Source organism: Suncus etruscus, chromosome 6 (assembly GCF_024139225.1).
Source record: "Suncus etruscus isolate mSunEtr1 chromosome 6, mSunEtr1.pri.cur, whole genome shotgun sequence".
Lineage (NCBI taxonomy): Eukaryota > Metazoa > Chordata > Mammalia > Eulipotyphla > Soricidae > Suncus > Suncus etruscus.
Window position 1 is genome coordinate 80,754,705 of NC_064853.1, and position 21,993 is coordinate 80,776,697.

Consider the following 21,993-nt stretch of genomic DNA (forward strand, 5'->3'; position numbering starts at 1 on the left):
CGTACTCTGGCCCTCTGGGTTTCGAGCCCTAAAATCCACGAGTCCAGTGCTCGGTTGGCAAACACGAAACTGTCTCCCTGAACCAGCTCCCGGGGTGGGTTGGGGTCGGTCCCACGCCTCTGCACTTTTCTCCCGCGCTCACCTCCCACCTCCCTGTCTCCCCCCCACCACCACCCACCACCCTCTCCGGCAGGTGTGTGGGGCCTCGGGCCAGTTCGAGCTGGAGATCTTGTCCATGCACAACGCCAACGGGGAGCTGCAGAACGGCCACTGCTGCGGCGGCGGCGCGCGGAGCCCGACGGAGCGCAAGTGCACTCGCGACGAGTGCAACACGTACTTCAAAGTGTGCCTCAAGGAGTACCAGTCCCGCGTCACTGCCGGGGGCCCCTGCAGCTTCGGCTCGGGCTCCACACCCGTCCTCGGGGGCAACACCTTCAGCCTGAAGGGCAATCGCGGCGGCCACGAGCGCAACCGCATCGTGCTGCCTTTCAGCTTCACCTGGCCGGTGAGTGAGGGATGGATGGAGGGATGGATGGTTGGATGGATGGATGGATGGATGGATGGATGGATGGATGGATGGATGGATGGATGGATGGATGGATGGATGGACAGACAGCTGGGCCCGAGCGCGAGACCCGGCCGCTCCTGGATGGAAACACTCCTAAGAGGGTTCGAGGGCCCGGCTAGATTCTCAGCTTGGGGCTCAGTCCCATGGCTGTTTGCTAAACGTGGAGAAAAAAAAAATGAGCCCCACCCCACCCCCCAAGACTGTGGAGCAAAGTTCCAAGGAGGCCGGTTCCAACTTGCAGCTGGAAGGCCCAGCCGGGAGTTACCCCAGGAGCCTCGAGGTCACTGGAGATCTTTTCTTTTTTTTATTTTTTCTTTGCTTTCTTTTTTTCTTTTTTTTTGCTTAACCCATTAAGCCTGGTGCACCAGGAAAGAGGAGGACGGGGCCCAGCTCTGGCCTTGGAAGCGCGTTCCAAATTGGCACTGTCCCTTTTTTCCCGTGAGCCGTGGGGCTGGGAGGGCGGGCGTGTCCTTCCTGAAGCGGGGGTGGGAGGGGGGGAGTCCGGTTCCCGCTGCTCCCCGGAGAGCTTGGTGCAAGTGGGGGGCGAGCTCCCGGCTGAACCCGGGGGTGGCCGGCCGACTCGGAGACTTCTCAGGCCCCCTGCCGGCCCCTTCCTGCGCTCGCCCCCGCGCGGGGTGGCCCGGGTGGCCTCACTTCCAGCGGTTCCCGGGCCCTGAGACAGCTGTGTTTGCAAACTTCCCCGGGAAGGGCGAGGGTGCGCCCTCGTCCGGCGGGCACGCGGCCCCCCGCTGGCAGCAGGGGAACTCGTGCCAGGGCCTCTGTTGGAAGCTGCTGCTCTCGGGCTCTGGAGGATGCCAAATGTGTGGACCTTGTTTTCTGGGACTCTCGTGGGCCAACTCTTTGCCGTGAGGCCCTTACAACATCCAGAGAGGAGGGGTGGAAGGAAGATGGGTGTGATTGCAGAAGGGGAGGAAAGGGAAAAGGGTGGCTGCGTCCTTTGCCCCACTTTTGCTGTCCAGGAGGCGGAACTCCTGGCTGGGAGGGCCGCTAAAGCGCGATGGAGTGGAAAGGGAAAGTGGTACCCCGGGAATATCCTCCACGTGCTCCGACTCGGTGCCCTTGACTGCCTCCTGTCCGCCAACTCTGGGGCTGTGATTTGAGTGATGGAGAAAAGTCTTCCTCCTGTGAAGTCTGCTTGGGTGGTTCCCAAGGCCCTTGTTAGAGCGACTGGCATTAGAAAGTGCTCCCTGTTGCTGGTGAGATAAGAGTTATCAGAAAGGCCATTAAAAGGGGGCTTACAAAGACCTGTGGCTTAGGAGATTTTTTTTCCTTTGCGAATGGAGAACTGCTGTTGTGGGGTTTCAGTTTTTTACATTGTATATCTTGTTTACTAATCCCCCACCAAGGACTTGATGTTAAAGAGCTCAGCCACTTTTTCATCATCCAGCTGGTCCGAACTTGACGGATTGCTGATGCCCAGGAAGGACCCTGCAGGTGGTTCCACCCTCTGTGGATCCCTCTGGAGCCCCTTAACTTTTCTCAAGACCATAAAAGGAATCTTATTTGTGATGTGGAAAAGCTGCAGGCCTGGCAGAGGCTCATTTGGGGGAGAGGAGGGTCAGAGAGGACTTGGCTGGTTTGAGAGCGGCAGCTTTCCTCCAGAGTTGACGGGAGAAGTAGCCTAGAAGGTGTATCTGTCTCCTTTGAGTATATGGCAGGGAGTCCGGGAAGGGGCATTCTGAGAACAAGGTACAGATTGATTGGCTGTGTTGGGGTTGCAGACCCGGTGGATCCCCAGGCAATGAAACAGACTCAGCTTTTCTAGAACTGGGCTGAGGCAGGAAAGGTTTCCACCTGAGTGTCATTCTTTTGAAGTGGGGCCAAGTGCATGCATCCCTCATAAACATTTCTCTACCACTACGGCTCAAAAAGGCCTCCTGTGAAACATAAGCTTCATTTCCCAAGAGAAATTGGACTTTAGGTGTATTGTTTGTGTTTATTTTTCCACGTGTGGTTGGAGAAGCACCACAACTGAGAAAATTCCGAGGCATAGCTCCAGGGTGAGTGTTAAGTGAAAGCTCTCCAGGCCTTGGATGAAGTACTGAGGTAGACAGCACTTTCATTTCCTTTGGCAATTGGGTGGGAAAAAAAGAAAGAAAGCATGTTGCTTTCTGACCGTTTTCCTTCGATCAGTGACTTTTATACTTGATTCAGAATTCAAGATCTAAAAACACAAGCTATGTGGTTTAGGGACTGACTGGAGAGATGATCTGGCAGGATGCTTGCTCACAAGTGGCCTAACCAGGTTCCAGCTCTGCTGGAAATCATATGGTGCCCAGGCCCCACCAGGATCTCCCTGAACATAGAGCCAGGAACAAATCCTAAAACCACTGGGTGTGACCTCAAAACAAACCAGAAACAATGAAACTACACTGGATTATCAGCCCTGCAGGCTCTCACTATTTAGTCCACTAGTGTCTCTTTGGCTGTTTTCAAATTGGGGGATTGTGGAAGGACTGTAGTTCAGAGTATATTTAGTAGATAGGTCATTTAGGAAGTCATGTGACTGATGTTGTTTGGGATCATCACCCCATTTAGATAACTGCATGTCCTAGAGTGAAGGAGAGAAAAACATTCAGCTAGATATTAAATATAATCTGAGTTTTAGTGTCCACAGAATGTCAGTAGAGGTGGGCCTGCCAGCATGCTCGCCTGCCAAATACTATCTGATTATGTCCCAGACCCAGGGTTAGGTTTTATCCAATTGCTCTACTAGTGCTGCTTGAAGGGGCTTGATTTATGACCCTCTAATTGGGAGGGGGGAGCCACTGATAAGAACATAGCTCAACAACAAATGACTTGGGAATGACCATATATAAATCACTACAATGAACAGGTTGCACCACCCTGAATCAGTGCAAAACCTCAGTTTTGCCTACTTATTAAAAATACATTAGTGTCATTAACTACACCCCAGCTCCAAAGCTGTTTAAGATAGCCAGAATCCTAGTTACCTATATTGATGGATTACTGGCTCTTAGGTTAGTGGGGGTGGGGGCCAATTGAGGTACCTCTTATCACAGCCTCATATCTAAATGCCTTTGGCACTGATAAGGCCTGCTGATCAGCTTAATTTTTTAAGGAAATACAAGTGTGATTCTTGCATTCCAGAGGGTTGTCTGCTTCGGCTCCTTCACAGTTAAATACTGATTAGCCAACTTCTGGGATTTGGGGTGAATGAAATGCCACAAGGTTCATTGCAGAATGTAAAGGACACATCTTTGCATTTATGCCTTCTGATTTTCCCAGTACTCTGACCCCTTTACCTGCGGACATATGGAGGGTGGATGGAGGAATAGAGTTTTCATTTGAGTTTGCTCCTTTCTAAAACCAGTATGCATGACCCATGTGGTCAGCTTGTGAGCAAACACATAGCACATACATGTTAAATGCTCAGAACTAGGAGTTTTTGCTTGTGAAAGAAAACAATTTCCTTGGCTTTAAGAATCTTACTTAGATTCAAACTGAAATGATATGCCATGTCTGCATTGCATATTCAGCCTGTGGAGAGTGCAGCTGTGCTTACTTTGTGCTCACTATCTGCAGGATGGCTTCATGAGGTGAACTCCCATACAAGGTACTTGATTTCTAATATTCCAAAGTGACCCCTCTGTTTTCTTCTTTGTCTACTCATTGAAACCTCCAGGAATATTTATCTGAGATTGCAACCCACCAGCTCCACAGCCCTATTTCCTCAGGGACTTTAGACTTGCTTTTCTGGGGGGTGTTGGGGAGGGAGTAAAGCTTTTTTAAACATCAAGGCTTTTGGGGGAGTTTGATTAAGGAGAAAGAGCAGCAATTTCAATCATGGAGTTTCCCAGGAAAGACAGACTCAGAACCCTGCCCCCCGACATCTTTGCAGCCAAGGAAAATGGTAAGGAACCTTTTGGGTGAAAGGCATGTGGAAAGTTTGAGCATGGAAAAAAAGATGGTAAGCCAGGGCAAAGAGGAGAGGAGTCTTTATGTTCCTTCTCTGAAAACAGGAGTGCAAACTCAGAGGCTTTAGATGGACCCCCCCAGAAGTCTCTGGCCCATTGGAGAAAAATTGGCTTCCATTATGATCAAGATTAACTTCAATCTAATGCTTTATGATCATGTATGAGGGCAGATATTCCCGAGACTTCTCCCTTCCCCTTCCCCTCATCCAACCCAAACCAGAGGTTTTTTTCCCTACCTTCCCACCAGCTCCCAAGGGCACTTTTTCAGATGCTGAGAGAAGGGACACCTGGTGTCCAATTTTCAATACACTTGAAAAAGAACATCACATGGATCCACTTTTCAATGGAGGGTGCAGGATGGTGCTGACTTGTGTATACTTTTTACAGTGTTTGTGAAGTTGTGGGTTTGGAGCTTTGGTGTCATGCACCTGAACTTTAGCTGGTGGGAGTCAGTGTCATTTCCTTGCTGGTTTCTCATCACGATGTGGACTGCTATGCCTCAGAGTGGCATTTGTCACTGTGTAGTTTGTGTGCAGGGAAGAAATCCCATCATGTGGCTCCCAGTGGTTAAAATGGTATGTAAATAGTCAAACAGGCAGAACCCTCTACCAGTTCAGCCCAGTTTTTATGCACTTTTGGTAAATAAGTAGAAAGGCTTCTTGTTCAGGCTTGCTGTGTGTGAACCGGACTGTTGTGCTTGGCTGGCTTCTCGGTATTCTATCTATTAACCTCACCACCCTTTTGTAACTGGTGCATTTAATTATCAGTGGGATGCTTTTCAAACAGGTAAGGGTAATGATGGGAAAGGGGTAGAGGGCATCTCATTGAGCCTCAAATCTGGATATGAGCTTTGGGGCCCACTAGGCAAGTCTTTGAGGTGGGCTTTCATGAGAAAATCACCCTTTGTAACCAGATCGGACTCTATTGAAATGTCAAGCCCTGCCAACTCAATTGCTTTCGAAGACCCAAGTCTTAGATGCTCTGAGTGAGTTGTCAGTGTTTTATGCCTCACCTTGCCAAAACTGTAAATGGATTGTTTGTGTGAATGGCTGGGTGCCCACCCCTGAGACCTCGGAAGCCTTTATTTTGTTTTAATATGTTTCATGACTGGAATATTTTAGACTTGGGCCACCCAGACACAATCAGTTTGAGCGTGTGGGCCGAATGGACTGAAATGAGGATTACAGAAAAGAATGCAGCCTCTCCAAAAATAATGCTAATACCAGGCCGACAACAGGAAGCGGCAGTTGAGTCAGCAGAGAAGAGAGCCCCAGACAAACCCTGGTACAACTAGCTATACAATAGCCCCCTGGGCTCATGGGACATTCCCAGGGGCTATGTCCTTCAGTCAGCCTGTCGCAGCGGCCCGGGTCTTGGACGCCACTCGCGTGCCGTTTGGATGGCGGTTTGTTTGTGTCCGTCAGCTTGGCAGGAGAGGAGGCGGCCGCTTCTCAGGACTTGGTTTGGCTGCCACTGTTGCCAGGAAAAGGAAGCTCCGGCTGCCAACACAATTACCTTTGTTTCGTACATCCCCCCTTCTTAATGTGGCAATTAAGTGCTTACCACTGTGCCCAGTGCCAAGGTAACCACTGTGGAGCCGGATGGGCACACTGCACAGCCCTCCCTCAGTCCTGGCGAGGACCAGGGCCAGGAGGCAGCTCTTGAAGCAGTCCTGGTGGCCCAGAGCTGCTCTGGGCTGGGTTGTTAGCCCCCTTTGTAAGTGAAGGGGTACCATATCATCCCCCAAGCCCACTGGGAGAGAGCTGACTGCTCCTGCTAGCCGCCACTTTGAGGATGAGTCCACATCCTGTATTGCTAGATTCCCTAGGGCCTTAGACAGGCATGGGCAGGAATGGTTCCCTGTGTACACCCCAAGTGCAGATGTCCTGACTACCAGCATGTCTGCTATGCCCACAGTCTTCTGTTTGGGCAAATCGCAAGAAACAATGAAAGGCAGGTAACTTTTTTTTTCCCTTTCTGGCCCTACACAGTGGTGCTCTGGGCTTACTTCTGACTGCACTCAGGGATGAACGACTCTGGGAGAGGCTCAGGGCATAAGGCACTTGCTTTTTCTGTGGCTCATCCATTCTCTGACCCTTCTTTCAACTCTTCTTTCAGTGTGCTAGTTTGAAACCAAGATCGATGCTGGTCTTTGCTCTTCACACTTTGTGGTCTGCCTCTTGGGGGGACTATGCACACTGGTGCATGGGTGCCTCGGCTTACCTGATACTCCTTTAAGTCCACTGGAGGGCCTAGCTAGTAGGCTTGCTTGGGGTCAGACCTGCTGTGCTATTCAAGCTATCTGCACTCTCAAAAGATTTCTGACTTCAGCCGGTACCTTGCTTCAGTGGCATTCAGGGGAGCAATGGTCTGTCTGGATCTCCAAGAGGAGCTGCAGAGCTGTGGGATGCACAGAGGTCAAGCGTGGGCCTGGGAACCATTTAAGTGCCTTAGCAACTAATAATCATTGCTAAATTATCTTAATTGTTGATCTATGGTGTGGGGACAGAGTAGGAGTAAGAGTGCCTTCTAATAGGGGCCTTGGAGGGGATCCTTTCCTCTGAAGGCTGGGTGGGGGAATCCTTCAGCCCCAGGATGTGAGTCCTAGAGCTAGAATCCCTGAGAGAGAAACAGGGTGGGAGGGGGGTGTTGGAGGCCCGAGAGGCTTTGCTACCATCATTGTGACCTTGTCTTTACCATAGCACTATCCTTCAGAAATTTTCTACAATTTCTGTCAGCTGAATTCAGAGTGATCCGTGCTATACCCTTGCCCCTCCAGGTGGGATGGGGATGGGGGTGAGTCAGCAGCTTCTGAGGCCTGCCCAGGGCAAGTGAGCAGGCTTAGCTGTCTAAGTTCTTATGCAAGCCCCAAGGATGTTTCTATCTCCTTCCTCAAGCTGGGAGCCTGAGCTGGGACTTGTGGCTACTCTGTGTTCAGCCCTTGTGCAAGGCTGTCAGAACTTGGGTATCAATGCGTTTAATCGGAGGATTAATCACAACAATATGTGGAAGTCAAGAACGTGGGTCTCAATGTCAGTGGCCAATGAAGGGTTTAATTATCCAGACAGCCCCACATCTGGCCTTGTTCTGCTGGGCTCTGGCTCCCGCTTTGGAGAACGAGAGTTTCTTTCTGCTCTCAGGGAAGAGTTCTGCAGTTTGTCGGAAGTCCTCAGAAACTGGGAGGCTGTAAATAAGGTGTAACTTTCACTAATAAAATATTAACGAGGACAACAATGAATTTGAACTTGTGGCTACTACCAGGAAGGAGAGGGCTGGGTACGTGCCCTGGCTTGCCCAGTTCAGCTTGTCGTTTGGAGCATTTTCCCACAGTTATCAGGACACGCAATGGAATCCTGCTCTGAGTATGAAACATATTTAGGCCTGATTCCAAGGCAGGATCTATCACAAGATAGTTTTCCTTTCTGAAGACTGCTGGATTGCTGTGAGGGCATGTATTGTGGCCTGGAGTTGTGAATGAAGCTCTTCCTTTTAGGAATAGTTGGAGGTACCCACTCTGAAGGGCTGTTTCTGGCAGGCTGGTTTTAGTGAATCAACAGGCACCATGCTTCGTGAAGTATTTGGTATCTCTGCAGTAGCTACAGAGAAGAATTTTTGTGCCTCTTCTCAAACCCCTCATCTGTATTTCTCTAAACCTGGTGTTTTGTAAGACTGACCTCATTCTTAATTACAAATGAAGATTTGAGCATAAGTGGAAATTTGCTAATGGCTCAGATTGGAGGGGGAGTGAACTAAAAGGAGGGGGTGGAATGCTGAGATAAGCCTAGAAGATAAAAGGTGCCTTCAGTATAATAGCTGGCCTTTTGCCAATATCCAGGGAATTGGTTTAGTTAGTGGCCTCTGATAATTCCTGGAATGTTCGATCTTATTGACAGATAAGTTCATCATCAATAAACACAACTGCTTGTGTGGTTATTTCTCCCTTTTGTACTTTTGTCCCTGGAGTCTCCCTCTGCTTCCCCCTTTGGCCCCCCCACAGTGAAGTTTGCTGCTTTTGTCTTAGGAGCCCTTTTCTCTTTGCACCTACCCCCCCTTCCTAGAGTCACCTGATACTTGTGGGAGCTGAGATGGTCTTACAGACAGGGCTTTCACATGGGGCTCTGAAAAGGAAAAGGGGGCCTCCGCAGGGACTGTCCACTGTGGCCCAAAATGTAACCTTAGCGATCGCCGGTCCACTGCATTGGAAGTAGCCCTCCCCCTCCCATGCAAATACCTGGCTAGGTGAGCTTAGCATAATTTCTTCGTGTCCTTTTCTCACACATAATAGATGGTCTAGGAAGTTTGGGGGAACTCCACAATGAACTGTTACTCCGTAGCTACCAACTGAGAATTGGTATCATCACAAAAGAGGAGGCAGTGCTTGGTGTGAGCTCAGAAACACCTCCATCCTCATTTGGAGGACAAATACAATTCATGTCAGCTTTCTGATTTGGGGGCATGGAGGAGATGTGGGGGAACATGAGCATAGCCTTTTTGAGAGGGGATCGGGTTTCTGACTAAGCTGTTTTTGCTGTCTTACAGAGGTCCTACACTTTGCTGGTGGAGGCATGGGATTTCAGCAATGACACTCACCGTAAGTATCTTGCTTGTTGATTTTTTTCTGCAGAATCTGCTTCAGAAAGCACAGTACCTAGACTGGGAGAGCTTGGTGTACTCTCCAGGTCTTCCACCATCCCATTCCTCTGCACGCAGCCACCCACCAGCCACTTTCCACTCTCCAACTAAGCTCTAGGTGGACCTTTCCTGTTCCCTCCTCACATTTTAACTTAGAATATTAAGTGGTCAGGACAGATTCCCAGTTAATTCAGTCCCTGAATATGGGGCCTAGATCTCTATCTTTGGGCTAGAGATCTTAATGGTTTTACAACTTTAAAACCTTGTCGTCTGCTAAAGGATCAAAGTGGTGACTTTTTAAAAGTCCATTTAAATGTTAAGTGAGTGAGTAATCTCTCATCAGAAAGATAAAGCCTGCAAAGGTGACACTGGGCTCTAAAGACCCACCTTGAATTTCACTTGGTGGGCAGGTAAGCTTGAAGCTACTCAGGGTTCCCACACTGTGCAGGACAAGCCTTTCATTGAGGCAGAATTCCAGCGCTTCGCAGCATTGCACTTGCAGGTCCCCTCCTGAAAGATGACTCTTGGCAGTGCTGGGTGCTTTTCAGATCCATTGGGTGTGGGTTTGCTAGGGAAGCCACAGCAGCTGTGTCTGGAAGGTGGCAGCCGGCTGGCTTTTCTGAAAGGTGGGCTTGCTCTTTCTTTGTTGAAAATGTTCTCATCCTCTAGCTGACATAGCCAGGAGGATTTGGGGTTCGGCATCAGAAAACCTGACTTGCTGACATCTGTTGATCTGTGCAGGAGGAGGAAGAAGATCTAGTCTCACATTTTGTCTTTGTGCTCCATTATTCTTTCTCATCTTTCTTCCTCACTGATAGTTTCTTTTGTTTTTATGAATACGCTGCCCCATTTTCATCCTCATTGATTGTATTATTTATTTATATTATTTCCAGCAGTGCTCAGAGTCTACTCCTGCCTGGCTGCACTGAGGGGCTTGCAGCTCCATTTGGGTTGTTGGGGATAGAACCAAACCAAGCAAGGCTATATCCTATATTATTGCTCTAGTCCCCTCTTGATTGAATCTGAAGAGGGTCCCAGAGCCATCACTGTGAGGACTTGCTCCTGCGCTGCTCCTGGCTTGTAGGATTCCCTGGGGGCAATTCAATCATTGCTGCTCTAGTACCTGGGGGTCACTCCTGTGCCTTTGGCATCTGTTCCCCTTGGAACACTCAGTTCCTCTGGATTGCTGTTGGTGAGATTGCTGCCTTGGTGGCAACTCATGCCATCAGTTACAGACACCTGTGACTGCCATGTCACTGTGACCTGCATCCAATAGTAACTAAGCATTGGGGAGTGTAGGGTGTGGAGCAGCAGAAATGGTGTTCTACTTCCTCTCCCTCTTAAATGATCAAATAGTCAGATGGGGCGAAAATTCTTGATTGATCCTGACCTGCAGGAATGGGTTAGGGGGTGTGCTTGAGGCCTTGAGCATCTGAGGGTCCCCTTCCGGAGACCTTCATGTACACTCTAACATCTTGCTACAGGTAATCCCAGTGATTATGAGGACAGTGAAGACTTGAGGTATGGATATGTGGCTGTCAGACATTACAGATCATTGGAGCTCACTGTGTGAGCTTCTGTGAAGAGAAATGAAAATTTGCTGAGTGGTTTGTCCACTGGTTCCTCACTGGTGATGCTTCCAGATGTGGTCTTGAACTAAATCTAACATCTTCCCTCTCCAAAAATAGTTTCCTGTTGTTAGCCATTTCTATACAGTTGGCACTAGCATTTGAATACTCCCAGAATATTGTGGGTTACCCCAGGGTAATCCCTACTTATTTTTTGGCAATCATCCATTGCCCATGCTAGAACCTGTCATTTCCCACTGCCTGCCTTGCCATGACCCCAGGTCCATGTTCAGCTGCTCAGCCCAATTCCCTTCCAGTGGCAACTAAGTTGAGCCACCCTACTTGCTTCATTCACCTCCAGTGCTCTCCATTCTCCTGCCTTTCTGGTCTTTTATAAGCACCATGTGTGCTTGTCACCTGTACACTAAGCCACTCAGGGACCCCAAAGGTCTTGCACAGCCTAGCCTTGTCTCCTGGCCAACTCCACCTTCTGTGTCATCATTTGAGTCATTTGTTCTACCTGAACACTCTTTCATCTCCCTCTACCTGACCCATGGGACTGTACTTCTTCAAGGCTGATGGAACAGGTGATTCTTTGTTGTCCAAACAAGTAGCAAACATTAAAAATCAGATAGAATCAGAGCCCTGAGTTTGGGGACTGATTTTAAAGGACTCATCAAGTGTACATGGAACTTTCCCAGAAAGAGCCTGGCCCCAGGGCCCTGCTTATATCTGAAGGTATTGTCTAAGACTATTCCTCTGGGCCTATGCACAGTGTTTTTTCTGTTGCACCTTAAGAATGTTTATTGGAAATCCAGATGTTCCTTTCTTCCTGGGAGCAAATAATTTATTTAATGCCCAATAGAGCATAAGAGCAAATAGACCTAAGATAAGGTTTTTCTTTAGATTTTATATTTATACTTGTTCATTATCTCCTCTTTGGTCCAGAAGGCTTTGTGAGTGCTTTATGTTCCCTTTTCACACAGTTGCAGATGTAGGAAAGTCTGCTCACATCCTTCTAGGTCCTCAAACTGATAGGAAGCTGGATGGGGGAGTGGGCAAGTTAAAGCCAAAGAACTTTGTCTAACTCAGGTGAAGAGCGTTTCTCAGACACACGCAGTCCCTGACTCTTGGCTCTTAGAAATCTTCTTTCATACAGATATGAAGTTTCTTACAATGATCTGTGAGCTGCATAGATGATTTCTGCAATGATCTATCTTCACAGCATTTTTCTAGATACCAGTGGAAAGCATGCTAAGCTATAGAAAATCACTTGTCAGTTAGCACCTAGTGGAGTGTTCTAGACCCAACCTGAATTATTTGTTGTTTATATCTAATGTTGGAAAACTGGAAGGCTTGGAGATCTGGCTATAATGTTTAAAGAATTCCCTCATTAGGCACTCATAATCATATGGTAATAGCCCACTGTACTTTAAAAGTGAGCCAGCAGAGAAAACATATAGTTAATGGAGGAACATTTTTGTCATTATTTGGCCTATGTTTGTTTGCAAAGTTATAAGTGTTATCTGCAAGTGTTTCTGTGTATGTGTTCTTGGGTGTAAGTCTGCAGGTATGTGGGCTTGTTTAAGGCTTGTCTGGCCCACACAACAGTTAGACCCAGAGGGTGCATGCTGGGGCTCTGTTAGAAGTAGAGAGGATGATGTATGCCTGGCAGTCTTTTTTCCTGGGCCCCTATGGCTTGCAAAGCCTTGTAAATGAGCTCAGGCCCTGGGCCTAGAAAAACAGGCTCGTGGGTGGGTAAGAATCACAAAAGCATTGCAAGTAGGTCCTAACATTGCAAGACATAAAGATGTCTCCATGCTGGCCTTGAACTTGACAAGGTGATGAGGCTTGGTCCTGGCAGGTTTAAGCAAATGAACTAAAGCTGGCTAGAGTGCTAACTTGCTTGGCACATCCCTGCCTTACGTTCCTAGCACCTGGTGTTCAGAACTATTGTCTTCTCTGGCTTAGAAAAGTCAGAGGGACCTGAGAGAGACCTGAGATCAGATGAATCTGAGAGAGGGATCTGAGTCAGAGGCACCTCAGAGCGGGACCTCTTCTTACTCCTCCAGAGAACTTTCTGCAGCTGTGGACTTACTGGCTCTCCTATTTAAATGTTCTTTAAGGAGAATGATGAGGTTCAAAACAGCTCTACAGGACTTATCTCTAAACTGAGGTGAATTAATTTCACACCCACTTTCTGGGCAAAGGTGAAAGGGAAATGCCTGAAGTTCATTGCATTGCTATTTAAACACCTATTTAAAAGTGGGGTTCAGGAGGTATTTCTCTCATTTAAGAGTTTGGTACAGAGTATTTTCTAAAGGAAAAAAAGAAAACTCTAAAGCCAAATGTTGAAGACAGCTTGCTTGAAGAGCAACATTTCACAAGTGACTACTGGCCACAATATGTAAAGAGAGTTTTCAAGTCAATATGACTTGACAGTGTATTAGAAGAGTTAGCAGAGGAAATTGATTATAGTCCCTGTTCAATGATTTTGCAAAGGAGTGAGAGGAGGCTAATGGTTACTTAATAAAATGCTAATTAAACCAAGAGATGTCTTACCTATTAGACCAAGATTGGAAAATTTAATAATAGATAGCATTGTCCCTGGGTTTGGAGAGTGTCCCACCAGACAGGTGCGAGGACTAACCCTAAGCCTAAACCTAATAGATAGAATTGATTGTGGAGAAAAGAAGTCTAGGTTTGTGCCCACTTTTTGATTCAGCATTTCTGTTTCTGTCCTATTTCTTACAACTGGCACCACACAGTCATACTGGCTCAAAGTACCTGTTATGGCTTTGATGGTGAATGGCCAAAAGACTCTAAATGCTTGTGCTAGGACTTAGGTAAATTATTTCATTTCATTTTAAGGGATACTATATACCTATCCAAAGGGTGAATGCATGAAGCATGTGTTTGCTTCTGAGAAAGTGAAAGGGGATGAATATTTTCTGTTCTTTGGGGTCTGACTCTTGCTCTATATACATGTGTCATTATTACTCAAGGACACCAAAAGATTCAGGGCAGAGAAGTACTAATGTGAATTCTAATGCAGTTTCTCTCTCTCTCTTTATTTTACTTCTAGAACTTGACAACATTATTGAAAAGGCTTCTCACTCGGGTATGATCAACCCGAGCCGCCAGTGGCAGACGCTGAAGCAGAATACAGGGGTAGCTCACTTTGAGTATCAGATTCGTGTGATCTGTGATGAGTACTACTATGGCTTTGGATGCAACAAGTTCTGCAGACCACGAGATGACTTCTTTGGACACTATGCCTGTGACCAGAATGGCAACAAAACTTGCATGGAAGGCTGGATGGGCGCTGACTGCAACACAGGTGTGTGGGATGTGTGCATTGGGCCCCCTATCTCAACTCTAGAGTTGCTGGGACTTTGGGTATCACATTCTCATCTTGTTCTTAGTCAGCTTATGCCTGGCTCTGCTCAAAGTGGGGTGGGATTTTGATGTCTAATTTGGAGGTAGGAGGCTAGCGAGTGGCAAGTGATATTGGGGCTCTGAGCCTAGAAGCAGAATGTTGACTAATAGTTCACATCTTTTCCATATCTAGAGCTCTGTTTTGATCACACCCTCATGCTCTGGTTCTCTAGCCTAGAGCCGCTGGATGAACTATACTGCAGTGCCAACTCTTTCTGCCTTTCTGGTGTGCTCCTAAGCTTCCCTAGGATCAGACTACAGTCATACTCCAAGGGAAGAGTCCCATCTCTGTTGAACTCCTTGCTTAGTTCCTTCACTGCATTCACTTTCCCCTCACCCTTTCTCCTGTCCTCAAACCTCCTGCTCTGGGGCATCTTCTAAGGAATCAGATGGAAAACAGATCCCAAATGGCACTGGGTTAACTCAATGTCTGAACAAATAATCTGATAGAAATTGGCGGGCCCTGAGCATAAATGCCTTCTGCAAGTTTTCACCAGGCACCTTTGAGGCCTGTGATATAGGGGTTTGTGGGGTCTTAAGTGAGCCCAAGCTTTCACCCTGTGCCCCTCAAATGAGCCCCTCAAAGCACTTCCAGATATGTTATCTACTGTCTACTGCCCAGCTTCTTCTAGAATGTTCTGATTCCAGTTCATAGGAACTTAATGGGTAACTCTAGTTAACCATGTAATGGGACTTGATGGACATTCTTGTACTCGGGTTATTTCACTTCATTAAGTAAAGTCTTTCAAGATAAACTCAAATTAAGAAACAAGCTTCTGAACTGTGACTGAGAGGCGGGGCACATGGGAGAGGAATTTCCAGCTCTTCTGGGCGATGCTGTTTTTGTTCTGAACTTCGGAGACAAGCAGGGTTTTCTTTTTGTTGTTGTTTTGTCTGTTTGTTTTTCATGCATTTCTGACATCCAAATGAAAGACTTGATCAATTGGTGTTGAAAAATCAGTTACTAGTGACTTCCAAACAAATGTTTAGTCTTCTTAAGTGTTGAAAGAATACTTAATGAAGGAGGCAGAAAAGTTTTGCTGGGTGTGCTTTGAGAAGTCTGTTAGATCTAACCACTGGATTCACCTGCCAGATGGAATCAGACCAGACTTACCTTTTAGTCCTTAAGGATCTTTAAAGCACCAGGTGTTTGGTGAGGGTATTTCAAAGGAGGTAAGCCCTGTGTAGGGACAATGAGTGAAATGGGGAAGGATTATTCTTCTTGGGATAGGGAAATGACAGGGAGCAAAGAGCGTATAACCCTCCTTGCTTGTATGTTATGTGCAAATAGAATTGTGCTTTGAGAATTTGTTATGTAGGGACTTCCCATCTTCCTCTCCTCACAGTGAGTTGATAATACATCTCTTAGGATCCTGGGGTGTGTAGGCCTCATGCCAGAGGCTTTCTTTTGAGGAGGGCAGTGAAAGGTACCACAGTCTCCTGACACATCCTTTTTTTTTTTAAGTGTCTTTTTTTTTAAATATAATTTTTATTTTGATCATAGTGGCTTACATATTGTTGACAATAATATTTTAGGTAAACATTTACATAAAATTGGGGGATTCCCATCACCAAATTGTCCTGACACATCCTTTTATCTTGTTTTTTTAACAGCTATTTGCCGACAAGGCTGTAGTTCCATGCATGGATCTTGCAAACAACCAGGTGACTGCAGGTAAATTGCAACATTATATCTTTTCTTTAATATTTAACATTATCTGTGACTCTTTAATGTATATGTGGATTTTTGGTTGTTGATTTTTTTTCCCCCCCTGATGAATGGGTAGGGTAGAGAGGACAAGAGAATTAAAAAAAAAAAAAAAAAACAACCAAAAACAACAAATCCGGATAGATACATCTGAAGCTTATTAAATTATACTAGCTATTATACCAGCTGTCCTGTGGAATGCGCACATTTCTCTCTCAGAAAAAAAAGAAAAATTCTTCAGGGCATAGTCAGTGACTTCATGTATTAACTGTTCTGTAAATTGATAACACATTTTTATAAATCTTCCTCTTAAAGCGCTAATGGACTCAGTGGAGGGGTCTGAGTTTGTTTCTGTCTCACCCCAGGCCTGGCTCTCCATCTCTCCGCCCTCCCCCATGGTTCCCATCACTAGGCAAAAATGAAGCATTCTTGAGAATAGGATTAGTCCAATCTTCCTGGCCCCTTTGCTGGCGGGAGCCGCCTGGTGCTGAGAGGTTAATGGCTGTGCTGGAATCTTGTCAGTTGAGCTTGATGAATGTAGACTTTTGCTGCTGGTCTTTGAAGTCTGTGTTCTTTTATTGTCCCGGACAATGCAGAAGCTAAATTGGAACCTACTCTGACTGCTTCATGATTACAATTTTTGGAACTTCTGGAGATGTGGGTTAGGGTTAGGGTTAGATTGTGCCAATCTGGTAAAGGTTTGCTTCTGAAAAAGTTGTCTGAGGCCCTTTGACACAATTTCATGTTTTACACACACCCAAATTTTAAGGCTCAGCAGTTCAGTGGCATACAAAATGGGTACTTTGGACATGTCTTGATTGTCCCTAATTCTTCCCTGTTTAGACCCAAAGGAAGCATATCATACCATAGTCTATGCTCAAACTTTTTCCACTCACAATATGGCTGAGAAATTTCTGTGCATCCCTGAATATAGTTATATAAAAATAAGTGTATAATTAAATCCTAAATAAATAAATTTATTTTGAAACAGTTTTTTTTTAAAAAAAAAAGCTACATCCCTCCAAATTGATATACCATCCACAGTTTAAGAAACTAGGAGTAATAAGACAGTGGCATTTGCCTTGTTCATAGTCGACCCTGATTTGATCCCCAGCACCACACATGATTCCTTAAGTCTGCTAGGAGTGAATTTCTGAGTGCAGAGCCAGGAGTTAGCTCTGAACAGTCAGGCATGGCATCCCCCAATCCTCCACAAAAGAAAAAATAAAGAAACTAGGATCTAAATCATTGGTTATTAACCATAGGTTTCACATGCCTGTGCTGTACTCAGTCATAGCTCTCAGGGGTCAAACATGTAGAACATGTTTTCTGTTAACAGAAAATAAATCCTGCAACTTTGACTTCTGCAGGGCTGAAGTAGCCACACATTTCTGCAGATTTCTAAAAGCTCTTGAGTTATGCTGCAGTTGATGATAGTCCCCTCCCTTGGGAACCACTGTCCCCAAAGTCACTAAGTGGGATTCCTGAGTCATCCGAGGAATGGTAAAAACACAGGTTCCCAGGCCCTGCCACACACACCATCTGTTCCCTCTGCACCACAGCAGGAACAGTGGTCTGGTACTGACATGGGAATTAGCTGGAAGTGTTGCCTGTGGGAAGTTTGACTTCTACCACAAAGAGGAGGGTCCTGGTTGGCTATGTGAAATGGGAGGGGTAAAGGGGTGGTAGCCCCAAGATGGGCATTTGTTGCTGTGCTCTCCACCCAATTGGAGGGAGTACATGGGAAATCCGGGGTGCTGAGTCTGCTCAAAGCTACCGCATAGCACAAACCTTATGTCTCACCAGCCCCATGAGGTGGTCATCAAACTGTCCTTGGGTACCATTTGTGCTGTCCACCTGGGGAATAATGAGCCTTGCTACCTGACTCCTGATTCCTTGGGGGAGCCGTGAAACCCAGGCTAGGATGAGGAATTGCTCTTGTCAAGAAAGTTAGCCCTAAATAATACCAGGTTTTCCAGCTCTATCACTTTTCTCTCACAAATAAAAAGGATTTCTAAAGAAGACTAGTAAAGTCCTCTTTAAGAGGATGTAAATCAAGTTTATTTGGAACAAGGAGAGAGGAGAAAGAGAGGGGGAGGGAGAGACCAGAGAGAGGAGAGGAGATGAGAGAAAAACACAAACCAAAAAACCACACAGGTTTCTCCAGATTGGAAAAGTGCAGCCTGGCTTTTGGGGGAAATTTTTCATAACAACCTCTATCTGAAATTCTTTATACCAAGTAGGAGAACACAGGTCTTTTCCTATGAAAAAGCAGTGTTTTTTTTTTTTAATTGAGGCAGTCAGTTATTCATGATTGAATTTCAGGTATACAATAAGACTGGACTTCTGGGGGCCCATTCTTGAGTTCCTTTCCACAGCCTTTCTGCCTTCCTGGAGCCTCTCAGGGATTCCTCAACTCACAGGGTCTGGAATTCTGCATCTCATTGGTTTTCCAGGCTCCTGAGATGGTCTTTTGTCTCCAAGGCCTTTAGGCCATTGTGCCTGGGTTATGTTTCAGATTATTTTTCTCCCAATATATTTTACATGTTCCCTCTTTTCTCTCTCTCTCCTCTCCTCTCTCCTCTCTCCTCTCTCCTCTCTCCTCTTCTCTCCTCTCTCATCTCTTCCTCTACTACCTTTTGGGGTGAACCTTCCCAAAATGCTGGGAGGCACTAGCCCCCCCTGATGGTAGATGGCAGTAGAATCTGACAGTATTCCTGTCAAATGTGGAGCAGGGTTCCACCTACCTTAGCTCCTCTAATTACAGGTGTTCTAAAGAAAGACAGATCAGCAGGCTCTTAGCCACGCTGGGCCGGCACTGAACTCTGATGAGTATCAGCAGAGGCCAACCCACTTTCTGCTACTGTCATCAGAATAAACACATTGCTGTGCCGGGGAGGGCCTCTGAGCCAGAACAACAGGCTTTGTATCCAGAGCCCTTTCTCTCTCTAAGGCTCACTGCCCACTCCCTGCCCAGACATGCACTGGTGTCTTATTTACTTAAGGTGCGACTTTCCCACACATCATTTGCATAGTCTCCCAACTCTTCTTTTGCTTACCTTGAAAGAAAATGAAAACAGAACCTTCTAGCGAGGGAAGTGTTCCTGAAATAGTTGAGCCACAAGGTAGTTAGTTAGCTGTAAGTTGTCTTTTGGATTATGTATTACAACAGAGTATTTTTTTGTTTGTTTGTTTTGTTTTCCCTCCACATGTGAAAACTTTACTGGTTTTGTGGTTCCCAAGCCAACTCAGATTTCCTTTCCTGGGTGCACATGACTGCTTTATTGCAAGCCTGCCAATAATATCAAACTTAATTATCATATGAAGAAAGAATCATCATATGAGGAAAGTCTTTTCAATTTCTCATGAGAACCTTCATCCTATATCATTACATGGGGATAACTTTACGAATGCCTCTTTGAGGGTCAGTATTTTTATTTGTTTTCTTTTGAAGTCCTCCATGGCCTCTTGTGGTTCCTTTTTTATGCTTGGGGATTCAGGTCTCATTAATTAAGAGGTGAGGTTGGGCCCTCAGCTGCCTCTTCTTTTATTAGGCAAATTGAAGAGGTGTAGAAATTCTTGTGTTGGGGTTTGGAAGGGAAATAAGACAGCAAAAATATTTCCAAATCAGTTTCTCTCCTTGCCTTTTCAGTTTGTAGTGCCAATCACTATTAAATGGTTTCCCCCTGAAGTCCCCAAACCCAGCCTCCCACTATTTTAAGTGTCCACTTTAAGAAACATTTTCAAGCAAACTAATGTTTTCTGCTTTAGTCACTTTCATTTAGACTGTTTTGCTTTACACGGATCAGAATCCTGATTAATTTTAAACCACACATTCTGGTGGTTCTTCGCATTTGGGTGTAGATGGCTTGTTTTTAAAAGTTAGGAAGTGGTTAGTCAGTATTCTCTTGGGTCAAGCGGATTCTCTGCCGTGGGTGATTAGCCATTAGCTAGATCCCTATAATTTTCCCATGACAAGGATTTGGTCGCTTGCCTCCAGCTCTCTGGAAACCCAAATGCCTTTCCTTCTTGAGGGGAAGGGGAATATTTTCCAGAGTTACAGCTGACTGATTTAGTGAGGGGAGGGCTTGTAAAAGTTGGGGGATATGGTATTGACTTTGATCATGGCTTTCCAGTCTCCTTCTGCAAAGAATGTCTAGGCTCTCACACACCACACCCTACCTTTATTCCCCAGTCAGGCCTTCCCACAACTCCCCTCCTGCTTGCTAAAACTTGACTCTTAAGAAGGCAGCTAAAGTTTCAGGGGGTTTGAAATTTGAGGGGCAGAGTGATGGAGACCCAGCCCGGCTTTTCCATCCAGGTGAAGGTTTATGTTTGTGTTTTTGTTTGGGGATCAAAGGTACCATTTGGCCCAAAAGAGTCCAGTTAATGAACTGCTTTAAAGGAAACTCAATGCCTTCCCTAGTACTAGATAAACTGAGCTAACCTTTGGGGGTGGGGAGTGAGAAATAAGCAGAAAGTAAATTAGCATGCACCACCCTGGTTGCATCTCATATATTAGCCATGAAAGTGGTTTCAGGTACCACTGCCTCCCTGTGTGCAGAAATGGTTAGAACCCCCTTTCCTCTCTGCAAAAAGAGGGGTGGTGCCTTCCCTGCTTGGGTCATTGTCTAAAGCCTCACCATGAGGTGATTTCCTCTGCACTTGGGGCCTTGCTGCATCTCTGTCAGGATTTACTCTTTAGACAAAGAATCCAGCTGAGCTGCCATGTTAAGAAAAAAAAGTCACCCAAGGGCTACATTTGTGCAACCTTGCCTGGCTGTTGTCACTGAGAGACCTTCCCTTTCCTCTGGAGTCTGTACAGGGGCCCTGGGAGTGATGGAACAAATGTGCGTGTTCACACATTCACACGCATATATTCCCTCCCCTACCCCACCCCCTATGGCTCATCCCCATGAGCCTGAGAAGAGAGGCTTTGTGAAGAGCAGTCTCACGGGGCCCTCTCCCCACACAGCTCTCCTTTTGTCAGGAGCAGCCTGGGAGGAGGGGGACCTCAGCTTGACTCTGAAAATGTTTGTTTAGGGGGTTTCGCCCTGACCTTGTGAATCCTGCCTTCTGGCACCAAAAGAGCCAAATGGAAGAGGCCTCTGCTTCTCCTCCCGCTTGAGTGACCAGGGTCCCCTGTGACACAAAGACTAAAGCTGCTGTGTTCTGTCCCCAGTTGCCAGTATGGCTGGCAGGGACTGTACTGTGACGAGTGCATCCCCCACCCAGGCTGCGTGCATGGCACCTGCATGGAGCCCTGGCAGTGCCTCTGTGAGACCAACTGGGGCGGTCAGCTCTGCGACAAAGGTAAGCTCAGGGAGGGCATGCAGGGTAGCCCAGCACCCCCGAGTAGGAGGTCTTAGCAGTGGCGGTTTTATGTGGATGTTTTGTGTTCGTGTATTTGGAATCTATGTGAATCTGCCTTAGCACCACAGTTCATCTGTGCGTGTGTGCAGGGGTGCTGCATCATGTTCTTTTAAAGAAGGCAGGGATGTGTGTGAACATGCATAGTTGTGTGTTTTTTAAATGTTTGGTTTGTATGTGTTTGTATGTGTGTTTTGTTACATGTTTGATAGAGCCAGGGGTGGGTATCATGGTCAGCAGTCTTTACCAACGGCTCTGAAACAACTTCTCGGGGGTCTTTGCTAACAGATCTCAATTACTGTGGGACGTATCAGCCTTGTCTCAATGGGGGAACATGTAGCAACACTGGCCCTGACAAGTATCAATGTTCCTGCCCTGAAGGATATTCAGGACCCAACTGTGAAATTGGTAAGTGGTTCAGGTAGAACAAGATTCCTGGGTTGACATTGCATTTCATTTTTCTTAAATAAAATCAGCTGAGGGACTCCAAAGTACATTAATAGTGAGAGTCCCACTGAGTGGTGGGTCTTGGCTACTTGAATTTCTGACATTTTGTGGGTTACGGGGTGCTGATGAGTGGAGGTGACCCCCGACTTGGAGGTTTCTGGGGAGATAACTTCAGAAGCTGACTCAGAGGACTTGCTTGTTTCTTTAGACAACATGGGGTTTTCTCTCATTCTCTTATTCTGTGAAACAAGTTAGTGCTGGTGACTCAGGTGTGAGTTTGGGGGCATGTGGGATGGGAGTGGG

At 46.5% G+C, this 21,993-nt stretch overlaps 1 protein-coding gene across 1 annotated transcript in view; it reads left to right on the top strand.

Moving 5' to 3' along the window:
- The first annotated feature begins 205 nt into the window (after nt 1-205).
- The window catches only part of JAG1 (jagged canonical Notch ligand 1), a 35,831-nt gene continuing 14,043 nt past the window's right edge, over nt 206-21,993 (top strand). Inside the window, exons 1-6 of the mRNA XM_049775804.1 lie at nt 206-505; nt 9,067-9,118; nt 13,813-14,067; nt 15,780-15,840; nt 21,056-21,186; nt 21,532-21,651. Of these exons, the coding sequence (XP_049631761.1) occupies nt 236-505; nt 9,067-9,118; nt 13,813-14,067; nt 15,780-15,840; nt 21,056-21,186; nt 21,532-21,651 (889 nt within the window). The 5' untranslated portion in view covers nt 206-235. The remainder of the gene's footprint in view (nt 506-9,066; nt 9,119-13,812; nt 14,068-15,779; nt 15,841-21,055; nt 21,187-21,531; nt 21,652-21,993) is intronic.